Source organism: Bison bison, unplaced genomic scaffold, assembly GCF_000754665.1.
Source record: "Bison bison bison isolate TAMUID 2011002044 unplaced genomic scaffold, Bison_UMD1.0 scf7180017864136, whole genome shotgun sequence".
Lineage (NCBI taxonomy): Eukaryota > Metazoa > Chordata > Mammalia > Artiodactyla > Bovidae > Bison > Bison bison.
In genome coordinates this window covers 3,052,931-3,074,319 of record NW_011494708.1, presented here as the reverse complement: position 1 = coordinate 3,074,319, position 21,389 = coordinate 3,052,931, and the positions used below count along the sequence as shown (strand labels likewise).

Sequence of the window (21,389 nt, the reverse complement as noted above, 5' to 3'; positions counted from 1 at the left end):
AAAGTAAGGATCTAACCCATGAAAGCAATGAAGAAAACGCCTGGGTGGTAGCTGGCACAAGAGCCGGAACCAATGGACAGATTGGTGCGGGGTGGTGGTGCTGCGGGTGTTGTGAGGTGGGAGGCTAACAGAGGAGGCACCAGGGACAGAGGGGAATTCCAGGGATGTGATGCTACCCTTGAGACAGGGAGAAAACCTAAAAATGTGGTAAAGAGAGACAGTGCAAGGAAAAAAGAAAGCAAAGAGAGTCTAGGAAAAACAAACAGAAACAAAGGAACAATTTCAAAAAACTGATAAATAAAAGAAATGCAGTACAGTCATACAATTTAGAAATATGGAAGTAACCTAGAGAACTAAAACCAGAAACAGTTTTAAGAGTTTAAAGGATTCCCTCTGAAGAGAGGACCTGAGGTGAGGATGGGTGAGATAGGAAAATACCATGCGAATTTTTACAATCACTGTGCTATTGGTTTGTTTTAATCCTATAAACATGCAATTTTCATAAGAACTTAAAATCTCATTTTAAGAAAATCACAACAATTTGCTAGGTTCTCAATTACAAAAAGTGAAATATTCTCAAGTCAATGATTTCAATATTCAAGTATCCCCAATACTTACTGAAGAAGTTCATTTGCCTTGAGAATGAAAGAACCTACTGCAGTAATAGCATCTGAAAAGAAGTAAATAAATAATATCATTTGTCCAATAAGTAAAGTGAGTTTAAAGCATTCTATTGAGAAATAAAATTACCACCTTCAATTCCTGCAGCGTCTAGTCCAAGAGGTTCATATTTTTGCTTCCATGAAGCCATTCCTTTCAGTTCACTCAAATGGTATAATAAAGACTCTGAGCCACTATCAAAAACAGAGCAGAAATAAATTAGTATCATCACCGTCATCATGGTGGCAGGCACCTACCATCTTGCTTGAATATTTCTAAGTTTTCAGAAATAAAAACTGAAAGTAACTTTAATTTTCTTTCTATGAGAGACTATTAGCTCTCAAAATTATTTCAAAAAACTGTAGCAGAATCATTTGGTTGTCATGACTAGTGAGATGAATTGGCCACATGATTAAACTTTGTAAGATCAAATTATGTCCCACAGTTGGTCCTGGCACTGTTAAGATAGTCATATGGTCATCTTGTTCACCGAACAGCTATGTATTTAACACTGAGCAAATATTTATTAAGCCCCAACTTCAGGTCAGGCACTATGGGGACTTCATGGTAAACAAAACGAAAGGGTCCTTATAACACTGATAGTCTAATGGGGGAGAGAGTCATAACCACATAATCAGACAGTTTCATAATTTCATAATCAGACCATTTCAATTACATAAATGCCTGAGAGGAAAACACACCAGGTATAGGTGAAAGAGAAGAACCTGAACTAGTCTGGGAATTAGAGAAGGATTCCCTGAACATCTGAGCTGAGAGCTGGAAAATATAAGTGAAGAAGCGGGAGTGTTCCAAAAAGCACAAGAGACGTACAAAAGCCCCAGGTAGGAGACAAAAATGCCAAGTTTGAGAAGGCCACCAAGGACGCGGGTGCTAAGAAATGGGAAGGCACTGGAAGTTTTAATAAGAGTAACATGATCAGATCCACTGTGGAGAACACATCTGAGGGACACAGTGTGGACTGGAGACCAGGCCGACAGCCCTACAGACAGCCCTACCCCTCAGCTCAAAGAGGGGTAGGGCCAGGGGTCTCAGCAAAAGAAATCTATCAAAATCTAAGTCAAACACTGAACATCAACCTGCAAGCCGCCTCACTGGGTGGCGGTGTTTAGAAATGGCATGAGACTTGAGGATCTAGAACAGTCTTGGCTCTGACATGTAATAACTTTGGGGCAGCCATATGCCCTTTCTGAACTTCAGTTTCTTCTTATGAAAATGAGGATAATCACAACCAACACCTTGCCAAGGACTTAAATGCAAAAATATATAACATGCTTTTACATAACATATAAAATGATATACAAACAAACTTAATTTCACTGCTCAAAAAAGGGTATATGCCCTATTCAAGACATAACTCATGGTTGTCTGGGGGAGAAAAAAGCCCAGATAGGGCCTAGGGTGGTGGAAAGATGTTGGAAAGTTATTTCACAGAGCAGTCACTATTATCAATTCTTTAAATCTTGGGCACTCTAAGATTCCCCTCAAATGCTAAGGCAAAAATTTCATCTAGAAGACACTCAAACAGAGAATGCCAGATGATGAAAAGAAGGCTAAGAAAGAAACCAACGCTAAGTACGTGCGGATGCAACACCAAAAGATTCTACGTCATCTTCATACCTCTGTAAGTGACTTATAACCAGTTTTTGTATACTGGAATATGACGACTCTATAGACTGGCCAAGCTTCTTTAAGCCCTGATTAAGAGAAAAAAATATGACATTTAGCATACAAGATACTATATGCCATTCTAAAAAAATTAAGACTATGTTCATAGCCAGTAAAATACAAAGATAACCACACCTTTACTGTTAACTGGTTCATTAAGAGGGTCTGAAGTTCAGCACTAGAATGAAAAAGAAAGTATTTTTAGTCTTCTCTATTTAAAATCTGAATGCATCACTTAAAACATTTAATTTCAAAGTACAAATTTAAACAAAGATTTTAAACAAATAAAAAGAAATAGCCCAACAAAAATTAAGACTTTGTTGTACTCAGAGAAACAGACAAAAACAGGAAATATTAAAGTCCACAAAAGACTGAAATAGACACGAGAAATGTGCTATACACTAAAATGGTAATTCACGTCAGTAAGGAGAAGATGTACTACTCATTAAGTTATACTGGGCAATTATCTAGACACTTAGAAAAAAATAAGTTGTTATGTCTTTCACAACATACAACCAAATAAATCATATCTGGAACATGTAAATGGAATAAAATCATAAATCACCAAAAAAATCTCTGGATGAAAATAAAGATCTTTGACTGCTTAATATGGGAAAGATCTTTTTAAGAATAATGCTGAAGTAAATACAATAAAGGAAAAGAGTGATTTAGCTACATAAAAATTTTAAATTTTTTATACATTTAAAAAGTACAGATATATGTACACATGGTACATACACGTAAAATGATTATTTACATAGAAAATAAATACGTGAATAAAAAAGCCTAGAAAGATACATACTATTCTTTGCTTTTTGTGCATCAGAATTTTCTATTTTTTTTTACAATGAACTGCTTTTGAAATAAATTACTTTAAAAAGAGAAGGTAAAGCAAGAGTATCTAATGTAAGTTTATTACCTTGCTTTCCCCCACAACAACAAGTCCATGAATTCATCTTGCACTGATGTGGTTGTGTTCTTTTCCTAGAGAAAGATGGATAAACTCATGATAAGTGTTTTTAAATAAGCATTATTTATTCAAAATCACAGGAACATGACTCCCTTTCTTACCTTTAACCTTCTCTCAAATCCATATTTAAATTGATTATCTGAATAGCAGTTATGAGGAAACAGCCAGTCAGCTCTTCTAACTGTCCTTAATCGCCACATCCTATTAGCTCCACTTCACAATCCTGTCCCCACCTAAGTTTTTCCAATGGGAAGGACTGGCATTATCTCTCTCTGAGACAAGAGTCTGAGGTTAGATCAAGCCATCTCAAAGAAATCATGATCTGAGCCTTGAACAAATCAGACCGATTTTTCTCATGTCCCTCATGAACTGAGTAAGGACATCATACACTCTAAACACCTTCATGGGAAACTTCAGTTACATCACCTGCACAAACTTGGTAAGACGAGAATCCATCTGCATCAGTATTTCTTCCCAGGCTTCACACATACACGTCAGTGACAAATTTATATACTATTAGCAAAAAGAAAAAGTATTAAAGTAGCAAAAAATATTTAAGTCAATATGCTAACTAAATAATACATGCTTCTTACTGCCAATTGTCTCAAAGAAATCCAGGATTTACTGTAAACCACTTTTAACTCAGTTAAGCCTGAGAAAGAAGAGACCATGGCTCACACTTGATAATCATTTAACTATCAAACATTCTCAAATTAAGTTTTTATTTAACTACCAAACATTCTCAAATTAAGTTTTTATCTGGTAAAATAGATATTTTTCAACTTTTTACATATACGATGTGTTTTATGTACATTAACTGTTAAAATGCTGATTGGTCAACTATTCAATCTTCAAACAGTATCCTTTTAAAAAGATACTGATCTCCAGAAATCTTTGACACGAAGTACACTAGTGACTGTGGCAGACTGAAGAAAGAAGGTCACAGCGCTTTGTAGCTCCTCTATCCGGGTGTATAGTCAGTTTCTCTAGTCTGTCGATTTGGGCTGGCCGTGTGTCTCAGTGTGACAAGTAGCACGAATGTCACTGAGTCCAAGGCTCCAGAAGGCTTTGCAAGCTTCCACTTACACTCCTGACACTCCCGCTGTCGACACCACTTACCCAACAAGCCTGATCTAGCCTGTTGGGAAATGGGGAGTGTGGAGTTCAGATAAAGCCATCATGGCTAAGAGATACTTGGACCAGCCAGCTGACCACTGCTGTACGACCAAGACCAGCCTGAATAGCTGAACCTAGCCCAGAACAACAGAACCTTCAGCTGGGCCTGGCCCAAACAGTCAACTAACTAAAACACTAATCACCTGCTAATTGGGGGTATTTATTATATTCAAAAGCTGTTAGAATGACTATTTTCCATAATATTTGATTTGCAAAGAAACTTTTAAAATTACAAAGTATCTTATTTATGAGAATGTTTAAAAAGATTTAAACTACTTTTTTCTTTTCTTTTGGAGATATAGAGATGGGTTGGAATAGATTTTCAATTAAATTTCTTTTTCTTGTTTCAGTGGACATTATAAGCTTATCTATCAGACTAGACACCTCTGCCATGTATAGTTGGCTTTAAAAAGTAAGATTTTCAAGTTTTTTATTTATACAACGTTAGAAACTTATAGTAAACAGTCACATAAAACAAGCTATAAATAAATACCTGTAAAAGAGCTGAAATGTGAGTAAACTTTCTGGCCATTCGAGTTACTTCAGGTAAGAAAGAGTACAATAGGTTGGTTTCAAGCTGTCAAATCAAAATACTAAAGTGAGTCACAAACAGATATATTTACTACTTTTAAGGAAGAGTCAAGGTATAACTATGTATCAGAAAGACTACCTCAGAATTTTGCTCCTTTTCAGTATAACAAATTAAAAAATAACAGAATATAATTTTAGGATTCTCTCATCTGTAGCATCTAACTATGTACAGATAACCCCCTCTAAGTTAGCAGTACTCTCTACTTAGAATAAAAGTAATAATCTAATTTATACCACTATTATGAGAGACTTTTAAAATGATCACAAATTTCTAAAAAATTTTTAAGGAATTATAGCTACTAATAAATACAAGTTATCTATTACAGAGGTACATGAATTATCACAATAAAGTTGTTATTAAAATCATCTCTTACAATTTCCACATAAAGAGTGAATTGTTTTACTATAGCACCAAACACAATTCAGGAAATCGTATTTTCACAGACCCTTAAGATGAAGAGCAACCATGAACAACTGTTCCAGCAAACAGCAGGAAGTCAAGAGCTCTCTGCTGTTGTGAACACAATGAAACTCTAAGGCTCATTTGCGTCACATCCTGCATCTTTTCGTCCTACTTTTGTTTAAGAGTTCACACATACTTAGATTAAGTGGCTCGGTTATTTGAGATGAAATTTTCGGGAAGATTTTCTTGAAGGCAAAGCTACCATCTAAATACTGAGTAATTCAGTATAATTTTATGTGAATCCTCACAGTAACCTAATAGATAGGTACTGTTATTATCCCCATTTTGTAGTTGAGTAAATGGCACGCTCTGTAGGAGCCCAGTTTCCACAGTCTATGACACAAACAGCACACAATGAAAAGGTTTTCCCCGGCTTTCAGTAGGCATCTCACACAAGAGGCGATGTGTTAGTTAAGAGCCCCGGCTCTGGAGCTAGACTACCCAGCATCACCTTCAAGTCCTTACCAAGCAAGTTACAGTTCCTCTGCGTGCCATTTACTCAACTACAAAATGGGGATAATAACAGTACCTATCTATTAGGTTACTGTGAGGATTCACATAAAATTATACTGAATTACTCAGTACTGGGCACACATTAAATAATTAATAAATATTAGCTTTTATTATTATTATGGTCAAAATCCCAAGAAAACACTTGTTACAAACATGAACTGGTACAGCAACAAGTTAATATTGGTCATTAACAGACCATCGAAACACTGTTTTGATGAAAATTATGCTTAGCAATTGGAATAATAAGGTATTCACCAGTAACACTCTAAGATTTAGAAGCTCCAAGTCAATTTTTTGTTTTAATGACCATTAGAATCCAGTGATATGGATAATAAAAATCAAACCTTTAAAAATATATATTTACTCTCTGCTGGTTCAAATACTCACCTGAAAATACGAAACTTCTGAAGCACCACTGGCAGAAACTTCTGTGACCACTGACAATGATTTCAAATCACTTGACAGACATAACGCAAGACAAGTACCAACAATCTGTAAAACAGTCAAATCCCCATTATATTTAGTGTTACTGCTACACTGCATCTGCTTACAATACAGGAAGCAAAAATTCAGAGCTCTAAAAAGCAGTTAACTCCTGTCACGTATGTGGCAGATAAAGGCATGTGTCCACTTAGTTGCAAGGACACGGATACAGACCCTACCAATGCACCCAAGTGCTGGAGAACTAATACAGCCCAGAGAGCCTGCAACATTTTCCATCCTTTTAGGGAACTGTAAGAATAAGAAAAAGGTATGGAGAAGACCAAGACTGAGCCTAAGATTGCTTCTAATGACTTTCATCACATTCCAATCACAAATGGTAGCTCTTAAACGCAAGGCTAGAAAAACATTAAATCATAATCAAGTGTACCATAGCAATCTTTTAGTTAAGAAAAATTTTTTTGACTAATTCTACTAAGAACCTCTGATCTTCAGAGACATCATATCACTATTTTATCTTAGTAAGAAAATTATCCTCTTAACATTTAAGGACAAGTAAATTCAAGACATGAAACTGAGGAAAAAAGTAATGTTTTATTCTTTTCCATAAATCAGTCAGTTGTTACATTCTAAGGCAAAAATAAAGAATCTTAAAGAAAAACTTACCCCAGTGACTCGAGCAATTTTGAACATTCCATAAGCATAAAGCTCAATAAAACCAGAGCTTCCTCCAAGGACAAGAATATTAAGCCTGATTAAAAATAATGCAATAAGCTGAGGACAACAGAGAGGACCAAGTTCTTACACCAAGATACAAGTTGTTGCTGCCCTCATATAATCTGCACACTCAAGCTGCCTAGCAGGGAGACTGAACCTCTAAATAAATTCACCAAGTTTCAATTACATTGGGCTTGTTCTTTTTTTCCCCCCTAAAGAACAACATAAATTTCATTCGGCCTAAAAAACCTCAGTTTACAGTAAAATAAGAATATATTATTTTAACAATTGTATTTATATACCCTCAATAATAAAATCATCTCTTTTCCAGTTAATATAAAGTTCCATCAGTTTTATCATGGCCCTGATGCTAAACATATTAAGTGGGCTTAAAGAACCTGAAGATTTCAATTTAAATTTCAGAAACTTAAGCACTTCTATCCTCCTCTACTTTTTAAAAATCAAAGTATACCATAATATTAAACTTGACACAAATATCATACAATAAAAATGAGTGAATAATAGATATTGTCTGTTTATTGCTCAGAGGTATTTGTCAGCAATGAAATAAAATGACAAAGAAAATATCTTTGGAACTCTGGTATAAAACTGCCTAAAGTATCAAATTTAAGAAAATAAAACTTGTTATTTAAGATGTCTGCAAGATTTACCTGACATCTCCCAAAAGCTTAATAATTTCATCAGAATTTTCTTCACTAAAATATAAAAATAAATTGGGTTATCTTTCAACTATATGCTTCAAATAATAAAAGATTTATTTTACTTGAAAACAAAAAAGGCATACTTTACCTAAATATTTTTGAGGTATTGCTATAACTAAAAAAAACAAACAGATTAGGGTAAAAAACTCTCAATAGAAATGCATTTTTTTAAAACACATGAGAAAATTGTCAATATTAAAAGTAAAAGAAAGAAACCTGTAAGGTTAATTCTAATGAGTTAAACTGATACTTACTTTTTTGGCAATGTAGGAAGTTTAGGTAAGAGAAGATTTGATTCATCCTCAGAATTATAAAAGGATGTTAGAACACTACAAAGGGGAAAATAAGACAAAAATAAGTATTATAAAAACAAAGATTCTACTTCTCTTTCCATTAAAAAATATTAATTTTTAAAGGCCCAATTTTACATATGACACATTACCAAATAAAACAGTGACTTTTACAGTGGTAAAACTGTGTATGGCATTTAACAATCACACACAAGAAATAGAAAAGTTGGAAATTCTTCATTTATCTTGAACTTTGTTTCTGAAAGAAAAAAAATCAGCCTACCCACTTTATGTTAAGAGGAACATAAACAATTTTCTCAGCATATGAAATGCATCCATATGTATTCAGTATCAGTACCAGATATGGACTGAGAATTTATGATTCCTTATCTTTCCTCTAAAAACCAACACTGAACATAGGAGTACCAAGAGTACTTTTAAAGAACACTGCAGTTATTACATGATGTAATGATGGGTTCTATGACTCACACACATTTGGAGACGTAACAATCCAGTTGGTGTATATAAGATGACACCAAGTATTTTGAAACAGTTTTATTTATCCTCCCATTTTTTTCAATCCTACCTCCAAATACAGACGGAAATGAATAAGGTGAAAAGTGGTGTCCTGAAAGACCCTGGAATCTCCATATAACATTTCTGAACTCTTAACAGAAAGTGTGTTAGGAATACACTTAGCAGGTAACTGGACTGGGACAGAAATTACATGGTATACTCTGTTCCTCTATAAATTCACATGACCACTTGCAACCTTTATTATTTGATGATGGATTGATCCTTGTTTTATCTACAGTGAATTTTAAACCCCAGGCTAGACCTTATTATCTAATATTTTTACAAGCCCCTCCTGAGGAAATTTGTGAATTAATAATCAGGATTTACAAATTCATTTGATATTAACTTAAAACCTAATTAGAACAGAAAAGCTAACAAGAAGAAAATGATCTTATTTCCTCAAAAAAAACCCAAAACAACCTTTATGTTCAGTACTCACTAAGCCTACTGACCCTTTAGGCTATCTTTACTGCAAACGTGGCAGAGTACTTGATTTCACAGACTAAGGCAAAACTATTTGCACAAAATAAGGAACCTATAGGGACCACAAAAACAAAAAGAACTCATTCAGTATCAAAACAAAATGCTCAATTCAGCACTTTTCATCATCGAATAACATTTACTCAGACACAGAAACACAAAGTTCCAGAATGAAATATATGGTGAACAGAAAAACAGAACCTTAATTTGCTAATCAGCAATATTAACTAATATTACTTGAAACTATAAGTCATTGATATAAACTTTTAAAAATAACCAAGAAGAAAAATCTTGGCCATTCAGGCATTGCTGCTCCAATAATAAAACAGATTTTTTTCCAGAAGAGAAAGAAATCTAGCAAACATTAAAAAAATTCATCTTGATAAGCTTAAGACAAAAGGTTAAAAGCAAATACACATACTCAATACTCAGATACACCTAAGTTTCCACTTTTTCATTTAAAAAATGAAAATTTCATGAACATCCTACTGGGACCACTGGGGTTTTTCTTTATCACTGTACCTGCTCTCAACAGTCACTTCCATCCAATGCATACAAGAAACTGGGGCCTCCACAGGAAAAGAGTGCAAGCTTTCAGGTTTTTCTACATCACACAACACAATTTTCTTGGTATCAGCAAGAGCAAAGGCCAAAACTAAAAGAAGAAGAAATAATCAGAATAAGTCAGTGTAATTTTAAGAGAAAAATGGGTATTTCATTTCTTGCCCAATTTTACTATTTTAAGTATATCATAATCATAGAAATGATTTAACCCTTAAATCCTTCCTTTAAATAAGTAAAAAAATGAAAGGTATCTTTGCATACAGTTACGCTGGTATCAACACTTTCAAATGCTCAGACTTTTGTGAGCAACCTACTCCTGTCTTGTGTACTGTTCTGAACATCTTACATTTCAGAGCCTCTAGACTGGAACCTTGATGCCAAGCAGAAAACACAGACAGACATCAACATATAAACAATAATATTGTATCACCAAGACATACCGGTCCCCACCTGAAAGTTACAAAGTGATTCCATCTGCTTGGTTCCTGGGAAGGTTTTTTATTCCTCTTTTTAATTTCTAACCCTTATTGAACAGGGATATCAAATACTGATGGGTCTTCTTCCTTTCACTGTGGCTGAATCATCTAGTATCGTTTCTCTACAGAAGTCTTTAATGTCTTCCTAACATATAAAATTGAAGAACGTCTAGACAGAAGGCTGTGTGTTTCACTGTATACCAATACACACAACTCTGTGAGATGAGAGGCAATCCAAGTCTCCTCTTCTTTAAAACAATTTAAAGCAATCTTGAAATAATCATTACCAAGCTAAGCCCTATTTTACTGTCCAAAAACAGAAGACATTTTTTAATGATAAAAATATCACTTACTTAAATACATTTTCACACACACTGACTTTCATGATTTTTGAGATCCTGATGTTTTTGGATGAAGACAGCAAGATCTCAAAATACTACTTACACAAGTTCTCTAATTTTGCACATACTTATTTTTTTTTCCAGTAGAAGAAACAAGAACTGAGCAAAATGAATATAGACCAAAATAGCTGTTATCTGTAGAGTGACAGGCTTTCAGGGCATTTTTACATACTTATATTTATCTAGGGAAAAAAGGAGGCAACAAGGAGGAATACATATCATTTTACAAAAACAATTTGTTTTTTTTAGGCACCAATGATACAGATGACTTGCAGCATTTTCCTGTGCTGACCCGATATATACAGCAGCTCAAATGACTGTCAGTGTAACAACACATCGAAGAGGAGAGTTCAGTCCTCAGAGCAGTAGCATGATAAGCTACAACATGCAGGGTACCAACAGGAGTAAGATCACATGGAAATTGAAGGAAGGGGGTCAAAACTGACAGTCCTTCAGGTGAGGTAAACAATTGTGCAGAGGGAATATTTACGAAACACTCATTTAATGCTAAAACACATTTTGGGAAGAAAAGGCCATGGTGGCTCTGAACTGACTGCTGCTGCAGCTGCTGCTAAGTCGCTTCAGTCGTGTCCGACTCTGTGCGACCCCATAGACGGCAGCCCACCAGGCTCCCCTGTCCCAGGGATTATCCAGGCAAGAACACAGGAGTGGGTTGCCATTTCCTTCTCCAGTGCATGAAAGTGAAAGTGAAGTTGCTCAGTCGTGTCCGACTCCTTGCGACCCCATTGACTGCAGCCCACCAGGCTCCTTCATCCATGGGATTTTCCAGGCAAGAGTACTGGAGTGGGCTGCCATTGCCTTCTCCCTGAACTGACTAGTAAGTGGCAAATGAAGCTCTGGGAAAACAGTACAGAACAAGACAGCAAAAGAACAAAACCAAAGTACCCTGTATATTCTCATAAAACTTCCTGTTAGACTTATCTTTGCCAAGAAGTCAGATTTCATTTTAGAGATATCTCTGCCATGAAACAAGATGGCAGAATTAATCTGAGTTCCATGAAAATACTATAAAGCATCTGAAAAAACAAAATTCCCAAATCAGTATTTAGAATTCTAGTACACTGTAAGAAAAATAAATTCTTTCTATAAGTTCTTTTTACAGAATACTCTTTCTGAAAAACAAAAACATATATTTTATAATACTGTCATTACGTTTGCCATCTGGTCTCCAAGCGAGACAGGTCACTTCCTTTCCTGTATTTTCATTTGGTGGAAAACTCCAAACTCGATGAAAACTTGCAAGTCGATGAAGTAAAACCTAAGACAAAACAGATATAATGGCAGATAATAAAAACATCCATTTCCAAAAATAAAATAAATCTAAACCCCACTATAAATTTTTTTTTAAATTGTACCAAGTATAATATTTAGCCATCAGAAAAAATTCAAAGTCAAGAGTGTCTGAATGAACTTAAGGTATTTTCAAAGAAATGAGTGAAACAAGGTCTAATTTAACCCTGTACTCTACACATTTTCCTAACTTTTATGTCAACAAGAGACTTATGTTTTAGAAAGGAATACAGCTTCCCAGACAGCTCAGCGGTAAAGAATCTACCTGCCAAGCAGAAGACTCAGGTATGATCCCTGGGTGGGGAAGATTCCCTAGAGAAGGAAATGGCAACCCATTCCAGTATTTTTGCCTGGAAAATCCCAGAAAGAGAGAAGCCTAGCAGGCTACAGTTCATATGGTCGCAAAGAGTCTGACACAACTGAAGCGACTCAGCACACACGCATGCACTGGCTCATTCATGCCTTCCAACACTACTCATCATCATTTTTGGTGATTTCAAGAGCAACAATGTCCTGGCTTTGGTTCTCAACTACCTCTTCTTCAATGATCACAGCTTCTGTCTCACCTCAGTCATTCCCAGGGTCATGTCTGTTACAATGTCATTACCGACAACTACAAATGCTGCCATAAACTTCAGCTACAAACTTCCCACTTTCCATCACTGTCTGTATCTTTCCTGCTCATCCCGACTAATACCCAACTTCAGTTCTTCAACCTCACCAAGACATACAATCCAATGAGTCTACCACCGATTCTCCCTCACCCCACACATGACCTCATTTCCCTACGTAATCAGGTTAGAATCCAAAGTTCATCACTACAATCATTTCTCTTGTACATAACTTCGACTCCCTTGCATCTCCTGCTTTTTGTCACCCTTTGTCACAACAACTCTGGTTAAACCCAACCACACCTGCACCCACGCAGCTGAACAGACGAGACACACAACCGTGCTCACTAGTTTCACTACAGAACCACGAACCTCATGTGCCTTCTAACACTGAAGAACAATCCTATTAGATTCACTAGTCCACTCGCCCTGTCGGCTTCTTCAAACTTCTCTGCCGTCCTCAAAAGTCCAATATTTTCTTCTCCATCCTCACTCCTAAACAGTGCCCTTTCTTCTTCACTAAGAAAATGGAAGCAACAAGTGCCCACAATTATACCTACTCATCTGGTCACACTGATGCTCCTATTTTTTCCCTTCCCTTCTACAGTTGTGGCTGAAGGAACTGCACTCCTCTCAGAGCCATGACAGAATTCCAGAACACTCTGGATGCGGAAGGAGACTAGATTTCATAGAGGGCTTTGAGAAAGCAGACATCAATACCCTGGCGACAAAGCCATGACAATCAACACAACTTTCCAGGCTGCTACGTTTCCCTGACTGCTAAGTTCCCTTTTCCAACTAGTTTCCAAGCCTGGCTGAAGACAACTCCCACCTGGCCAAGTAACTATCAGGACACCTGCCAAAGGGACAAAGGAGTAAAGACACAAAGGTGAAGGTTTCCTTACAAAATGTCTGCCAAGTAATTAGAAACTTTCAGTAGAAAGTTACAACTGGGTTACACTTGATGACGTGTAATATAATATGAACCAGAAATGGCAACCCACTCCAGTACTCTTGCCTGGAGAATCCCAGGGATGGGGAAGCCTGGTTGGCTTCCGTCTATGGGATCGCACAGAGTCAGACACGACTGAAGCGACTTAGCAGCAGCAGCAGCAGAAATACTGACAACACTCAGGCACATTCCATCAGGAATCAGTGAATCAGGAACATTCCATCAGGTGAAGCATGACTCTTTGTTTCAATTTAAAGGTATTTTTAATGGGAGGTGGCCAACCAACCAACACTGTGAATGCTGGACAACAGAATAAAGATTCTTAAACATCCTCTTTGGCAGCTACAGACATGCATATTCACAGCTCGAGTCTGACAACTCACCTTTGTTCTGCCTGAACTGTAAGTAAACGAAGGGCGGAATCTGTGGACCCACTACTATGTCAACTCGTAAGTGATTCATGAGCCTTTAAAAGCCCCATTTAACAAATAACTATGAGAGTCTCCGGGATGCAGGACCGTGTGATTGTGTCAAGCTGTGTGACAGAATGCGCGAAATGGGTATACGAAAGACCTTTCCTGTGTATGGTCCCTTATATTCACTTAGACTATGCAGCAAGACTGCAGAGAGGGGCAGGGTAGACAGGTGGCCCGGGCTCGGTGTCCTCGTGGCTGCGCGCCGGCTCACTCACCTCGCCCGCGGTGTTGGCCAAAGCAATGAGATCCCGCTTGGGTGACCAGACCAGGAAGATGATCTCCTGCGGCAACTGCTTCTCTCCCACCACCCGGAAGGATGGGAAACAGGTCGGGAAACGCAACATGGGGACGGCACTGCAATGACTTCCCTAGTCGGAGGCTGGCTGGGGGCCCCCGCGGCCGCTCCCGCCCCGGACCCTTCCGGCAGAGCCCCGACGGCGGCGGTACCAGCGAGGTGCCCCACCGCAGCCAACGCGGCCCGGGCGGTCTCCGCCTCCCGCTCTCCCTGCCCGCGCCAGCCGCGCCGCCGCCGCCGCCGCCGCGCGCTTTCCGAGCACTTCCGGTGCCCGAACTTCCTCGCGAGAGCACGGAGGCGAGGTTTCGATCAGCCAGAGTCCCTTCAACAGTCTCCAAACCGGTGGTCCTCAGTCTTGCTTGCTCAGTAGAAGTTTTTTGTTTCTTTTGCTTTAAACACCGTGCCCAGGCAGCACGCCAGACTGATGAAAAGCGCTTCCCTGGTGGCTCAGACGGTAAAGAATCTGCCTCCAATGCGGGAGACCTGGGTTCGATCCCTTGGTTGGGAAGATCCCCTAGAAGAAGGCATAGCAACCTAATCCAGTATTCTTGCTGGGAAACCCCATGGACAGAGGAGCCTTAGGGGCTACGCAGAGTCGGAAACGACTGAGCGACTAAGCACAGCACAGCACAGTACGGAATGGGACCCATGATTTATGGAACACTCAGAGTGCTGCCAATTTGCAGCCTACGTAGGAGAGTTCTGCTTTAAAATCTCCGACATAGGCAAATACCTTGATTCTTTGTCCCATTTAAGCTTCATAACTACTGATACTAGTAGCCGCATTGTAATAAATGAGGACCGTGGGCTCAGTCAGGATTTGTCTCATAGCTATTGGAGCGTCTACTATACGAAGGAATCAGGGCTCCACAAGTGCAGGGGACATGGGCTCAGCCTGGCCGGATGTGTGAATCAGTGTCCATCTGATGCCTCTTGTTACACATCTAAATGTGTTAACTTGTTCAAAAGTTCCCATAAGTTATGGACCTGGTTAAAATAATGTGACTATCATCCTGTGATTCTCCATCTTAAAATCTATGGTAGAAAGCCATCTACCTTTCACTTTGACTTGCTCAAACAAGAAATGTGGGAAGATCTTCAACTCTAAATAAGCCCTATCTTCCTGCCATCTATCTGGATCTAGCCCCTGGGAAAAGTGACAGAAGTAGACTAATTCATTCAGCAACAAATATTTCAGGCATATTTTATGCCAGGCAGTTTGTAACTCATGATGTTTACCCTGCTCCCTTTCAGAGATGGGTCTTTTACCTTGCTTTTTCTGCAAACGATTAAGCATGGTCCCCAAATTTGTCCAGAGGCAGTATCCCAAGGTGAGAATGGACTTGCTTTTGTTATTAATGAAATGCATTTTCGGGTATTAATGTTCTGGAGTGTTGTATAGTTGTTAGCACAACCAGTGCCAGCTTGAGCCATGTACAGTTCCACCTGTCCTTCCATTGCCCTACCCAGGACTGTACTGTGTGGTAAATCACTTCTCTGTCATCAAGAGCTTTGCAGTTAATACTGTTAAATAATTATTAGGCCCAGGTGGCCTTTATGCTCTGTTAGTCCCCAAACAATGATGAAGACCTTCCCTGACGTATTCCTGGCACCCACAAGACTAGTGCTAAAGTCGCTTCAGTCACATCTGACTCTGCAACCTATGGACTGTGGCCTGCCAGGCTCCTCTGTCCATGGGATTCTCCAGGCAAGAATACTGTGAGTGGATTTTCATGTCCACCTCCAGGGGATCTTCCCAACCCAGGGATCAAATCCTGCATTGCAGGCGGATTCTTTATAGTCTGAGCCACTAGGTAAGCCCAAGACTAATTACCCATTCATAAATCTTGACTTCAGAATGCACTTCCTGTTTCTCTAGGTGAACTAATATAAAACTGTTGCAGTACTCCTTTGGTGGTGCTGAGTGCAGTTGCAAATGCTTCCAGATCATTGTCTGCCTGACCCCAACTTGTGAGTTACCTGGTAATAAACTGATCCATTGATAATATGGAGCTGGCTGCCTGGTTTCCGGGTCTCATGATAACCTTCTCCATCCTCTAACACATGGCAATAATCTAGATGGTGGGGTGCATTTAGGTAAATCCACTGTCTACCTGCTTTACAATCTTATGAAAACTGAATGCCCACTTTCCTGAAACTTATCCTGAATATGGTCTCTCATACCACACAGGAAAAGGACTGTGAACAAAGCTATACCCTCAGTGTTACAAGACAGAGGAGAGTAACTACCTACATATTATGAAACCTTCACAGAAAAGTATGAATTTCCCCCAAGATACGTATAACAACATAGGAAATATCATAGGTGTGAAGTTCCAGATGTGGCCATCTGGAAATAAGAAAAAATTTGGTTGTAAGTACATTCATCAAATTGTTTATAATAGTGAAAAATGGAAACAACTTAGCTGCCCAACCACAGAAGACTGATTAAATACAATATATCCATACTTAAGAATAATACTGTCATTATGTATATAAACTGATGTTCACATCTTTATGAGAAGATTACAAAACTATTTTTACAATTCTATTTTTTAAAAATTTAAAGTGTCTGTAGCTATTTATACAGTAATCTTATTTTTGGAAGAAAATACACATAAGCTGTGACAGTTATCTCTGGGTAGTAGAATCAGAGTTACTTTTCATTTTCTTTGACTCAGGTGGCTCATGTATTAAGTGTAAAGTTAACAGGCAGCAACTTTTATTTCCTTTTGTCTTCTTTAAACATGTAGAATGTTTAGGCTATCTCGTTTTTTCCCACTCCTCACCTCCACATTTGCAAGTGAAGAAACTGGCCTATCTAATTAGGGTTAGTTTCTTAAAGACAAACGGATGTCACAGTTGCAGTCTGCAGGGGTACTAAGCTGTGCAATAGTGTGAGAATCTTGTGACTGTTCAGCTAAAGGGATATAACTTACCCCTTGAATCTCTGAGATCTGCTTGCTCAGTTTTGATGCTTTCCCTCCCCCTCAATCTTGCAGAGTTAACATTTATACTAAGTCTCTTGAAATCAAATTGTAGAGATCTTATCGTCACTTTATCAATGACCTTCTAGCTGACCCTCAAGTAATTTAATCCATGTCCTAATTTCCAGTTAAAACCACATCAAATAAGTCAAATTAGATTTTTCCTTTGCATTTTTTTAAAGCTTTTCTTTCTTGGCAGCTCTAAGTGTATTAGCGTCTTACTATTAGGCAGCACAGTTGGGTTTGGAGGCATGAATGACCATTTCCATTCACCTGACCCAACCCTGATTTATGAGGAGCTTCTACTGGGTGAGTGAAGAACAGTGTTAGCCTGGGTACTAACTTCCAGTTAACTGTGTTAGCTTCCCAGGCTTGTGGAAGAAGGAAGGCAGCCATGGGTCCTGCAGCTGGTTGTCTCTGACATCACCGTGTGCAAGACACAGCTCAGGGAGCCAGTGAAGGTATACCATGAAGTCCACAGGCCCCAGCCCCAACAAGCTTCTAAGCTAGAGAGGGAAACAAGCACAGAGAGTCATTGTAGTGCAGGGTGTGATTTAAGTGCCTGAAAACAAGTCCAAGACACACAAACACACACCTATTTTTCAATGGCAAAAGAAGACTGTTTCACTGGAGACACCATCGAGGACATCATGAAGGAGGTGGCATCAGACCACAACCTTTCGTAGGCTGTCATTTTATATTTAAGTCAAAGGCACACCATGTTTTATTGTATTTCACAGATATTGTTTCTTTACAATTGAAGATTTGTGGCATCCCTTTGTTATAAGATGATGGTTAGCATTTTTTAGTAATAAAGTGTTGTGTGTTAGTTGCTAAGTCGTGTCCAACTCTTTGTGACCCCGTGGACTGTGGCCCATCAGGCTCCTACATCCATGGAACTCTCCAGGCAAGAATACTGGAGTGGGCTGCCATTCCTTCTCTCCAGGGGACTTTCCTGACCCAGGGATCAGACCCAGGTCTCCTGCACTGCAGGCAGATTCCTTACCATCTCAGCCTCCAGGTTTTTTTTTTTTTTCAATCCTTCTAAGAAAAAGAGCAATTTGTCTCCATATCTTAGGCAAGCCTAATGTTAGGGACTGAACTGTATCTCTCCAAATCTATATGCTGAAGACCTAACTCCCAGTACTTCAGACAGGGGCTGGATTTAGAGACACCATCTTTAAAAAGGAGATAAAGGTAAAATGAAGCCATTAAGGTGGGCACTAATGCAATCTGACCATCCTTACAGGAGGAAATGTGGATACAAAGAGACACCCAAGAAAGACCATGTGAGGACAGAGAGAGAAGGCAACCACCTGCAAGCCAAGGAGAGAAGCCGCAGAAGAACCAAGCCTGTCAACACGTTTATCCTGAACTTCCAGGCTCTAGAACTGTGACAAAGTTAATTACTGTTGTTTAAGCCATCCAATACATTTGTTATAGTAGCCCTAGCAAATTAATATACCTACCACCTGAAAACCTGTAGAAAATTCCATACTTTCAAGTTTCTACTGAGTACCTACAACACTTAGGAGACATGAGACTCTAAGAAGTGGGTACTGACATTAAGAAACTGAAACCTTTCGGGGAAACAGAAGCTGTCAATACAATCATGGAATAATACATAAAAAGTGACTCAAGTGTGCTGCAGAATAGTAAGCGGCTTGGAGAGGAAGGTCTTAGCTGGTATCAGTCTCAAACTCACCAGGAGAGAGTGGGATTGGGACCAGGGCCTAAAGGCTCCGTAACACTTTAAAAGATGGCTGTATGGAGGGAAATATTCCAAACAGAAAAAAGAGAATGGGATGGAAAGACTGAGGCATACCAGAGAAATAAATTAGTCCAAATGTCACACTAAATGTAGGGGAAAAAAAAATCTAATCTCATTCAGGGCCTACAAAGTGACAAAAAGCGACGAAGTACAAAAATATGACAAAGTAACGTCATATTTCATTACGTTATGTAATATAAACAAGAAACAGAATGAAATTTAGCTGCAATTATTTAAGAAAAATGTCCTTTTCGGGAACTTCCCTAGTGGTCCAGTGGTTAAGACTCCACATTTTCACTGCAGGGAGCCCAGGTTCAATCCCTGGTGGGAGAACTAAGATTCCACATGCCACAAGGCATGGCCAAAAAAAAATTTCCTTTTAAAAAGCTTAAAAAGGTTTGTCTGTCAAATTTCAGGGATTTTCTTTTACTGCTGTTTTAAGTAACTATCTTAATGTTCAGCTATGCAGATTCCTAATTAGAACAAATGACCTCATCTCCCATCACACTTTATACCTCCCAGAGACATTTTCACATTCTGTTAGTTTATCCTCTGAGAAAAGAAAGAGGTTAAGTCCTTAAAATTACCATTAACTGAACACAAGAACAAAACCATCAAACTTCCTATTTTTAACTCTCTGAGAAGGTAACGAAGTTTTCAAGTACAGAATTCCTGATTATAAGTAACACCCTATTTGCTCAATACTAATATGGGCTTTTTTTCACATTTCAGTATTTCTGAAATAAGACACATCTAAAACTTAATATATACAATTAAAAAGATAAGGGTGTTTTCCCCCTGAAAAGATGATTCCATCAATAGCACACTTTACAATTGATGGTATCTTAAAACTAAGAAAACGTGGTAATGATAACCACTGGCCATCAGGACCCAATTCTTCAGCAGTCACGGTCCCTCAGGTGTCTGAGTTTCTGGGCAGATTTCAATAGATTTTAACCATAGTATCATGGACACCATGAAAGTCAGGCAATGTCCACACCTATGCCTGAATCAGAGAGACTCTTACAATGACTCTACAAGGTTCATATCTCATCCAATCACCTCAAAACCTGCCCCTCCTATCACTACAGCAACCCACAAAAATGGGGCAAGAGAAGAATTTTCTGATGCTTGTTAAATCCAGGAGCTTGGCTCATCTTTTGATGTCACCTGACCTATCAGGACTACACTGTCAGGGCCATGTGTGAGGATTCCACAGCAGGTACCAAACCATCCAAACGTAAAATACCAGGTGGAATTTAAATAAAAGATGAAGTACAGTTCTTCTACTTTTACTTAGAGGGCTCCAGCTAAGCCCAAGCAGAGATGCCTCCAAACGTGCTCTAAATTAGTCACGTGGGAAAGAGAGGAGAGTCATTATGCAAATACAAGCCATTCAAAACTACTAAGTCTGAAGAAGATAATGTCAGACACCTAGCAGAGAAATGGGGAGGGGAATTCTTTGTTCAAACTCCTCTTTAGTGCTGCAACCCTGGACCACCAGATAATTACCATCTTCACCTGTTAACATTTCTCCAGGCTAACAAGCGAACTGAGAGCCAGGTGCATGTGCCTCATTTAATTTAACCACAAACAAACCTGAGATGTGTTGTCCCCGTTATAATGATAAGAAACACTGGCTTCTAGAGAGTGAATGACTTGGCCAAAGACATACAACCAGGAAGTGTTCGAATAGGAAAGAAGAGTTTGAATCACCAGAATAGACTGCCTCTGCTACAACTTTTATAAAGAAACATCCTGCATAAGTTAAAAGACAATAAGATGACAGAGCAAGTCATAATTCAACAAACATTTAGGTGATTCTATACCATCAAAGGATAACTGCAAAGAGTAGTTGAAAAATAAATATTTAATATTAATATAATCATAATCATAATTGTTTTAGACTGCCTTTGTCAAAATTCTTTCCATCTTCAGATTCTGTCTTAAAAAAACAACTGTACACTGTATTTCTCTTTACAAGTGAGATTTAAGCCACTGTACAATATTTTAATATTTAATTTAAAATATCTAGCAACATATCCCTATGTTCAATGTAAACAAAACCTCAGGTTTTCATTCTTATTTTTTTCTTTCTTTCTGCAAAAGAATGCTCTGTGCCCATTTTTCAGATAAAAGAGGCTAAAATAGTATGACTGGAAGAGATGTAAAGAGAGAAAAAAGGCACCAAAAGCTAGTGAGTCAGCGAAGGTCTCCAGAGGGGCTGCAGTGTGTGTGGTGGGGGGGCGGGGGGGGGGGA

General features: G+C 38.4%; 1 protein-coding gene across 1 annotated transcript in view; it reads right to left on the bottom strand.

The window, feature by feature from the left end:
* ANAPC4 (anaphase promoting complex subunit 4) overlaps window positions 1–14,598 on the bottom strand; it is a 35,526-nt gene extending 20,928 nt beyond the window's left edge. Inside the window, exons 1-15 of the mRNA XM_010839922.1 lie at window positions 14,292–14,598; window positions 11,900–12,005; window positions 9,808–9,940; window positions 8,194–8,268; window positions 8,028–8,054; window positions 7,889–7,933; window positions 7,167–7,251; window positions 6,447–6,551; window positions 4,986–5,069; window positions 3,743–3,829; window positions 3,266–3,330; window positions 2,482–2,524; window positions 2,299–2,375; window positions 754–854; window positions 619–670 (exon numbers count right to left, since the gene is read on the bottom strand). Coding sequence (XP_010838224.1) covers window positions 619–670; window positions 754–854; window positions 2,299–2,375; window positions 2,482–2,524; window positions 3,266–3,330; window positions 3,743–3,829; window positions 4,986–5,069; window positions 6,447–6,551; window positions 7,167–7,251; window positions 7,889–7,933; window positions 8,028–8,054; window positions 8,194–8,268; window positions 9,808–9,940; window positions 11,900–12,005; window positions 14,292–14,420 — 1,214 coding nt within the window. The 5' untranslated portion in view covers window positions 14,421–14,598. The remainder of the gene's footprint in view (window positions 1–618; window positions 671–753; window positions 855–2,298; window positions 2,376–2,481; window positions 2,525–3,265; window positions 3,331–3,742; window positions 3,830–4,985; window positions 5,070–6,446; window positions 6,552–7,166; window positions 7,252–7,888; window positions 7,934–8,027; window positions 8,055–8,193; window positions 8,269–9,807; window positions 9,941–11,899; window positions 12,006–14,291) is intronic.
* Window positions 14,599–21,389: the final 6,791 nt, after the last annotated feature.